The following is a 9,236-nucleotide window of genomic DNA, read 5'->3' as shown; positions in this document are numbered from 1 at the left end:
CCCAACCACTAAAAGGAGAATGATGTGACGTTTGCTAAATTTAATAGAGGGCGCTAGTTCAACAAATTTCTCGCGCGCTAAAATTAAAATTATGTGCTTCAAATTCATTTTGTTGACTCGTCACACTTAGATAATGATACAAAGAAAGGAACAAATACTGAAAACATACGGAACCATTACCTTTTTATCTGCTGCATCGGATCAGGGCCTCGCAAAGTCCGTGATTGAATGATAGGGTATTGAATGATAGGGTTTTGGAATAGACCTTTTCGCAAATACCGGGGCGCGCGCGTAAAGCTTGGAATTAGGTGCATTGTGGTCTAGCTGGTATCCAAATTTGATCCATATATATCCCACAATGCACCTCATTCAACAGTCTGCGCTTGCGCATTGGTATTTGCGATAAGGTCTATGGAAATTATTATAGCGCCCTCTATCACACTGACCAAGAAAATGGCAACACCAACTAGGAGGGCGCTGTTTATCAAAATAAAGGTTGCACACGTGTGTGTGTGTGTATACAATACGATAATAAATCTAGTGTAGTTGCTGATAAATAAAACTGAGCAGAATGTTACATAATCACTTCTTTTGAGACTGGAGTGAAGTCTAAATATCACGCAAGTATCTAGACAATTCCAACAAGAGTGTGCTATACTGCTTTGTGATTTAATATGAATATGAAAATTATGATGTTCTGCTGATGTGCTTGCAAATGCAATCCGATGAACGGTGGTGCATGGATGGTACAACGAACATACACACTGACAAGTGACAGTGACACATGACTTGTGACATATTTATGACATTGCTGTACTTTTTGAGTTGAAAACCGTTGCCATGGGGATGGTCTTCCTTTACACATGCTCACAATAATACTGTCTTCAGTGTTATTATGTTGCTGCAAATATTAAGGTCCAGCTGTGGTAGCACTGGTATACTCCCAGGGTCAACAAGGAACAGTTTGTCCCCGAGAGTCCTTGTCCGAACTTGGAGTTCTTCTTCTTCGCTACTTCAGCAGAGAATGCAACGCCTGGTTCTTGGGATTGAGACGAGTTGTGATGAGACTGGAGCTGCAGTGATTGATGAAGATGGAAAGATTCTTGGTGAAGGATTGTACTCGCAAAAAAGAATTCACGTCAAGTGCGTTTATGAAAAATGTCCTTTTATTTACAAACAAAAAATTACAGTTACTTTATCGTTTGAATAATCGTAACACTCCATCCTCCTGACTGTCGCCAAGGATGGAGGGTTGCAATTTAACTCAACTAAGTTATTTTGTTACTTTCACATTCCATCTATACGAAAACTGCGTAACACTAACAGTGTTATTAAAAGTGTATCAATTTATCATATATGCAAGGCAAATACATTTCATACAAATGATTTACAATTTCATGACTGTCATTTCAATGTCGCTATGATTGCTTTGGCACTGTACATCAAAAAGAAAGTATAACGTTAACGTCTGACTATTTTGTGTTTAACTTGTACAAATTTGTAAAAGCAGATAGGATCAGTTTTAAAGAAGTTCTGACAACAGGGGTTGATTTCACAACGAGTTAGGACTCGTCTTATCTCAAGTTAGGACGAGTTAGGACGAGTTACTCGTCCTAACTTCAGATTAATCTTAAGGTCTGCATGCTACAGTGCAGGGTTGGGACTCGTCCCAAGTCCTAAGATTAGTCTTTAGTTAGGAAGAGTTTTGTGAAATCGACGGCAGGTAAATCAATCAGAATCCTACATCACCGCCTCTACTAAGTAAGAGAGGAAGTTGCGATAATCATAACCCTCCATCCTCCATCCTCCCGACTGTCTCGCTGGTAACATTTCACATTACCCAAACTGTATGAACAAACTTGTGACATGTTCCGATTCTGAATGATTGTTTGATGGATTATTATTCAGGAATGGAGGAATTATTCCGCCCCTTGCACAGGATCTTCACAGACAACACATTAATTCAGTTGTGCATCAAGCACTGGACTCAGCTGGTGTAAAACTAAAGGTAAATAGTGCCACACCTATTGTGGAAAGAAACTTAATTAATAATGAACAAAATTATTATTAATTTTGTTTTTTTTACTCATACACCGATGTCTGTTAGCACTGTATACTCGGTACTTTCCCGAGTCCTGTGAAAAAATATCACAGGCATGTTACTCAAGTGGGATTTGAACCCACGACCCTTGCAATTCTATAACAGTGTCTTACCAACTAGACTACCGAGGTTGCCCGGTAGCTAGAGGCAGTTCAAATCCAAGGAATGCAGTTTTTTGTAAGAGCCGGTGATGACAACTCGACGTTTAGATCAGTATGCTCTGATCGTCTTAAAGTGAATGAGTTGTCAACCTAAGGTTCTTTTCAGAAACAGCCAACTCAAAACGGAGACTTTCACATGGTGTAACCCCAAACCTAATTATACTCCCACAATGATATTCCTGTTGTGCTAAGTTTAATTTCTTTTACTCTTATAGGATTTATCGGCAGTAGCAACCACCATCATGCCTGGCCTTGCGTTATGCCTTCAGGTCGGTCTACAGTACACCAAAGATTTATTACGGCATACCAGCGTGCCATTTATACCAGTACATCACATGAAAGCTCACGCACTCACAGTTCGAATGATAAAACAGTAAGTTGGATTGGGATTTATTCTTATTTCAAGAGACGGCTTCTTTTCAAACTTTTACAAGTAATTTGTTTCTGTGTTTTTGTTTACACAGGGTTGATTTTCCCTTCCTTGTATTGCTCGTCTCGGGCGGCCATTGTTTATTAGCAATTGCTAAAGGAGTAGATGAGTTTCTGTTGCTTGGGAGGACTTTAGACAATGCACCCGGAGAAGCATTTGATAAGGTATGTTTTAAATCATCTAACCCACATCTAGGGAAAGGTACAAAAAGTTATGCTTCACCTTATTTTCTACATGTTGACATCAACGGTATTTGATTACAGTCCAGTGTGCTCTTCAAGTAAAAGTATGTAGGAGCTTTTTCTCCAGAAGCAATCAGAGCATACTGATCGAAACATTGAGTTGAAACCAACGGTTCTTTTCAGAACCAGCCCATATCATTTGAGAGATTATCATTACATAGTGTTACCACAAAACGTTCTATATTATAAATACTTGCTGTTGATGTGTTGTATTGATTTTTGCTAAAAACTACTGTTTAAAGACTCTGGACATTATTGGTAATGGTCAAAGACCAGTCTTCTCATTTGCTGTATCTCAACATGCATAAAATAGTTTAAATCTATGCAAATTTAAGCTCAATTGGTCAACGAAGTTGCGAGATAATAATAAAATAAAAAACACCCTTGTCACACGAAGTTGTGTGCTTTCAGATGCTTGAGTTCGAAACCTCAAATTCTAAATGTGAGGTCTCGAAATCAAATTTGTGGAAAATTACTTCTTTCTCGAAAACTACGTCACTTCAGAGGGAGCCGTTTCTCACACTGTTTATACTATCAACCTCTCCCCATTACTCATAACCAAGTAAGGTTTAATGCTAATAATTATTTTGAGTAATTACCAATAGTGTCCACTGCCTTTAAATTTGTTGAAAATACTTGTTGTATTGAATTGAATACTTTCTTGTAGGTTGCTCGTAGACTGAAATTACAACATCATCCTAAGTGCCAAGGTATGTCTGGTGGTCAGGCTATCGAGTATATGGCACAAGGTGGTAATATACGACTCTTAATGGATAAAGATAGACCGTTACTCAAAGTCCGAGATTGTAACTTTTCATTCTCTGGTTTGAGGAGTGTAGCTCAGTGGATCATATACAACCATGAAGTTAAACAAGGTTAGTTAAACATCTCTTATCTCATAGACGATGTGACCTATGTTTACATTCAAACCGCCCTCTGTTGACAAAACACTGTATACGTCATGTTTCGCTGGGCAAAAAGACGCGTAGTCATGGTAAGATTGCCGTCACTTTCTTGCAAAAAAACTAACTTGGTATTGAGCAACGGAGGTGAATATAAAACATTGTGAGAAACAACTCCCTCTGAAGTAACGTAGTTTTTGAGGGTAATTCAAAAGAGGTTATTTCTCACTCAAATATTAAAAGACTTCAGGCCTGGAGCTTTGTATAGGGCATCTGAAAGCTCACAAAATTATGCAACAAGTGTGTTTTTTCTTTCATTATTCTCTTGCAACTTCGATGATCAATTGTGTCAACATTTTCACAGGTTTGTCATTTTATGCTTAAGTTGAGATACAGCAAGTGAGAAGACTGGTCTTTGACAGTTACCAATAGTGTCCAGTGTCTTTATTAGCTGCCTATGCCCTAACAGCATCTACACCTCAGATAACACAATTCTTTTTAAATTTTTAGGTGTTTCTTGCGATGATGGCAATCACTTAAAGACAATTTCAGACATAGCTGCTTTATTCCAACATAAAGTAGCCCATCATTTAGTCACCAGAGTCGTAAGAGCCATGGAGTTTGCTAAAAGGGAAGAACTGATACCGGACAACTTAAAGTCCTTGGTAAGACTAGATTCAAGTTATAATCTTGTAGCGCAGTCAGTGCGCATAACATTATCCGAATAATGAGCCAAGAATTTGCTGGCTTTATTCTAAACCAATGTGCAAACTTAATCAATTTTACAATAACTTTTCAAAGAATTCAAAGTGACCTACCCTGATTTGATGCAAGCATGCAGAGACATTTGATCAAAATCACTCTCATCAACTCACTTTCATCCCTCCATATGTATGACGTTGCCTGGCCCATCATGACCATACCAAAATAGCCAACCCACACTTGCCTATAGCTTCCTGAGCATAAAGAACTAAAGGAATGGAATTGATCAGAGCGAATAGCAAACTTGACAAACACTTCAATTTAACACGACCAAGCAACGTGTTTATCATAACATTAGCTAGAAAAGCATTTCACATTTTGGAGGGTAGGAAACAAGATTGCATACATACTATTTACCCAATAGGCTAAGGCTGTATGGGAACTGGGCCCAATTTCATAGAGCTGCTAAGCACAAATTTTGTTTAGCATGAAGTTTTCGCCTTGATAAAATTAAGATGACCCAAATTTCCACGTGATTTGCAGGATAAGAAAGTAACAGCTGAATACCAGTAACAAGCAATATGCAACAAATGGAAATTTGGCTGGTGATCCTGTTTTTATCAAGGAAGAAATTTCATGCTAAGCAAATTTTTGTGCTTAGCAGCTCTATAAAATTGGGTCCAGGTGGCTACAGCTATAACTTTTGTTGTGTGTAGCTAAGGATGTCCTATACTTCAACGTGGATGATGCGTAAATGTAGCCGTAACTGTAGCCGCTAATTCATAAACACTCTTAAACTTGTATATTACCAACAGGTTGTATCGGGTGGAGTGGCGAGTAATTCTTATATCCGTGATGCAATCAACGTTGCCTGTACACAGAATGGCTACCAATTACATTGCCCTCCACCATCCTTATGTACGGACAATGGAATTATGATTGCATGGGCAGGAATGGAAAAACTTAAACTTGGTGTAGACATCATTCAAGATCCACAGAATGTCAGATATGAACCAAAGTAAGTCCATACATAAAGCCTATAAGCATAAAAACTTGCTAAGCACATACAAATCTTGCTTAACGGAAACTGGTTACCTGCCCTCTATTGACAACTTACAATGTATAATGCAACTCATGTATACAAAGCATTACTTAGACTGAACATGACCCTAAGAGTTCTTAAACAAGTCAAGTGGTCATTCCCACATTGCTTGGAGTCTCAATCTAATCAACCCATAACAACCCTTGCCAAAGAATCTGCGCTTATGGGAGCAGGGAATTCCGCGCTTACGTCAAGCGTAGTTTACTGGTTAGCAGGAAATTTTTGCTTGTGCATGTGCATGCTCCTAGTTCCTAGGCAGTTTTTGCTTACTCATCTAGCGCAGAAATTTGGTGCTTGCCATTTGAGCAAACAATGGTGATCGTAATCGTAGAAGTCTGCGGTAAGCAGAGCTATGAAATTTGGCCCAGATTTCTACAAACGATTAATCATCACACCATGCATGTAAAAATGCCAACTGCTCTTTGCTTACAATGAAATTGTTTTTCTTGTACAAATGTCTCAACTTCCACTGGCCGTTGCACATTAATAGAACATTCAATTAGTAGTGTTCCTTTTAAACAGCTATATTGATACCTATTCCTTTCACACTTTCTTGTTACTGAGAATCCTCTGATCTCGTTTAAATCTCCAGATATCCAATTGGTTTAGACATCTCCAAACAAGTGAGGGCAGCAGACATCAAAATAAAGCGGGTCAAGTTCTGGTGAAAGGTCAGAGAGAATCACAGAGAGAAGAAGGAATTTCTGTCATAGAGAGTACTTCATCAATCGACTACTTGGTGCATGAAGATTATGCTCAGTTCGAGACTTACTATATTCTGTTCACTAAACATGAGTACCTCATAGAGCTATATATATTGACTAGAGCGCTAACTTGCTCTGCGTTTTGAAGCCACCCTAGGCGCAGACATGTTTGATGTGTCCTGTGATTTTTTAAATATTCGTCGTGTGCGCTTACGTATGCGACTGCCCCAATGGGGTAGGTCCCCGCTACGAAAACCGTAACTTCGACTTGATTGACGTACTTGAAAAAAAAAATACGCGCCTTTTAAACACGACGCACATGAAGCTCGCAGTTTGTGACGCTGATCAGCAGATTGTGCGTTCACATTTGCCGCTTTTTTTGCTTCGATGACACATAAAAAAGAACTATCATGCAAATAGCCATACAATTGCCGTACAAAATGTCAAGCTTTTGTATTGGTTTGTACATAAACATGGATGCGCCCACACAGCTTCAAAACCTTAGTGCGTGTATAACGGGATGTTAGCGCTCTAGTCAATATATATAGCTCTATGGAGTACCTCGATATGTGGGGTGAGCTCCACATTCGAAATAGAGTACATCACAAGCTCAGGAATACAAACTCATATACATGAACATTATAATTAATTTTTACCCTTACACCAATAAGTATTAAGCACTGTATACTAAGTACTTTCCAGAGCTCTGTGAACAAAACAATCCCTCAGCAGTTTCACGTAGTAGCACTAACTGCGTTACAAACAAAAAACAACAATCAAAGAAAACGGCCTCTGAAGTTGAACACTTTTTAGAAACCCGCCTCCCTTCAAAACTTCAAAGTATTTCCATTTAAAGTTTTCACTGTAGATACTTGATGACTTGAACTTATCAAGACTCATTTGCATAATTAATTATGAAACTAGACACGAGAGAAGATCCGTGCCACTTCGTGAAACCCAAAAAACGCAAAATATATCTTTTTGCGTTTTCACGAAGTAGCGCTCGCCTATGCTACAACACTGCATTTTGTATTACTTTATGATTCCAAGTTCATCGGGCGCACGTGCTCACACTTCTTGTGTGCTACTTCATGAAAATGTTTTTACCACACTTTGACTCAAGTGCGTTCCATGCATTACAACACTAAACAGAGGTTCGGGTGCTACTTCGTGAAACCAAAATTGCCACGGATGTGCAAAAATTTAAAACACTAATGATCTTAATTAAAAAAGTAAAGCTGCCTGAGCTTTGAAACTTCATGGTATTGTAGGTCTTCATGCATTTTCAACAGAAATGTAAAAAAATAAAGAGAGTGCTACTTTGTGAAAACGCTGACGAATCCACAAGCAAATCACATGGGTGGGATTTGAACCCACAACCTTTGCATTGCTAGAGCAGATGTCTTACCACTAGACCGAACTACCCTGGTGGCTAGAGGCAGTTTGAATCCTATGTGTTGGCAAATCACTCTAGTGGGATTCAAACCCACGACCTTTGCATTGCTAGAGTAGATGTCTTACCACTAGACCACCGAGCTAGCTTGATTGCTAGCGGCAGTTTGAATCCTATGTGTTGGCAAATCACTCCGGTGGGATTCAAACCCAAGACCTTTGCATTGCTAGAGAAGATGTCTTACCACTAGACCGAGCTAGCCTGGTGGCTAGAGGCAGTTTGAATCCAATGTGTTGGCAAATCACTCCGGTGGGATTCAAACCCAAGACCTTTGCATTGCTAGAGAAGATGTCTTACCACTAAACCGAGCTAGCCTGGTGGCTAGAGGCAATTTGTACATTGAATACAAGCTCATACAGTCTTATATTTGGCATCATAAATCTTTAATTAACCCACTTCTTTAAGAGAAGCTCCCACCTGCGTTCACGTCCAGCTTTTAAAAAAAAGAAACATCAACCTTGAAGTTTTTCCAGTTATAGGACGGAATGAATGTTTAACCATTTTTACATATATACTTATCGGTACTTGGAAATCTTTAAACATAAATTAATAAGTACAAATTGCTTAGCTTGAACAATGTTTAATTTATAAGATTTGAAAGACCTTTGTTTGATTACAGTTTGGTATGAGTAACTGTTGTTCTTAAGAGTGATTAATAAAAACATTGACCACTTTCTACTTTTTTGGAATGCACAATTAATAATGTAAACCAAATGCCTTAGTAATTTAATAAAAGAAATGTATTTAAATGGACACTCTTATTTACAGTTTAGATTATTTTACAAAGATATCAAATTAATTTTGCCTGGAAAATACCACAGCTTTTTACAATGTGTTAAAACAGTTTTTAAAATACTTTATCAAATATAATTTTTGTATAAATATAATGCACCGTTGACCACTTTACAGTAAAACACGAACTTTGAAATATTTATGTATCCTTGAAATTTCAAGTTCGACAATAATTCTGAGAAACTTGTTTTCACTCCAAAGTTCACAAGCATTCCAGATATTCCAGACCTTTGATACTCAGCACCCATCTTCATTGTGTCTTTAGCTGAAAGTCTGGTACCTTTGTTGCATTTAGAGCACCTTTGGACAAACAATATAGAGCAAGTTGGAAATGTTGAGAGTCTGGTACCCTTCTTGTACTAAAACACCTGACTAATCAGTTTGAAGCACATTGACACATTGAAACCAATAAAGAACTTACTCCGCAGTGGTCAAGTTAATAACCAGAAGTCCCCTCGATCCACTAAGCAAAAGTAGTAATCCCAAACGATTTCCTACCTTCCGCCCAGGTAGTACAGGTAGTTAAAAAGTAGGACAGTTCTTTTTCAGAACTGAGAAGGCTCCCTAATTCGGAAAAATTTACTCCGCAGTAGTTAAGAAGTCTCCAGAGTTACATATAATCTACTCCGCGGTAGTAGAAAATATAG

At 38.3% G+C, this 9,236-nt stretch overlaps 1 protein-coding gene across 3 annotated transcripts; it reads left to right on the top strand.

Annotated features, from left to right (window-relative positions):
- Positions 1-201: 201 nt before the first annotated feature.
- Positions 202-6,751, top strand: LOC117299966 (probable tRNA N6-adenosine threonylcarbamoyltransferase, mitochondrial). Of its 3 annotated transcripts, XM_033783596.1 has the most exons (9): positions 202-236; positions 916-1,143; positions 1,909-2,008; positions 2,478-2,635; positions 2,727-2,856; positions 3,602-3,809; positions 4,347-4,501; positions 5,354-5,556; positions 6,233-6,398. In XM_033783596.1, exons 1-9 carry the CDS (start codon positions 229-231, stop codon positions 6,306-6,308), a joined length of 1,266 nt encoding a protein of 421 aa, XP_033639487.1. In that variant the 5' UTR covers positions 202-228; the 3' UTR covers positions 6,309-6,398. The 3 variants fall into 3 exon arrangements, with proteins under 3 accessions (XP_033639487.1, XP_033639486.1, XP_033639488.1); XM_033783595.1 differs by lacking the exon at positions 202-236 and having other exon boundaries at positions 513-1,143; XM_033783597.1 differs by lacking the exons at positions 202-236; positions 5,354-5,556 and having other exon boundaries at positions 513-1,143; positions 6,233-6,751.
- The last annotated feature ends 2,485 nt before the right edge of the window (positions 6,752-9,236 follow it).

Source organism: Asterias rubens, chromosome 15 (assembly GCF_902459465.1).
Source record: "Asterias rubens chromosome 15, eAstRub1.3, whole genome shotgun sequence".
In the NCBI taxonomy this organism is placed as follows: Eukaryota; Metazoa; Echinodermata; class Asteroidea; order Forcipulatida; family Asteriidae; genus Asterias; species Asterias rubens.
Note: the sequence above shows the minus strand (reverse complement) of the source record. Positions and strands in the feature narration are given on the sequence as shown.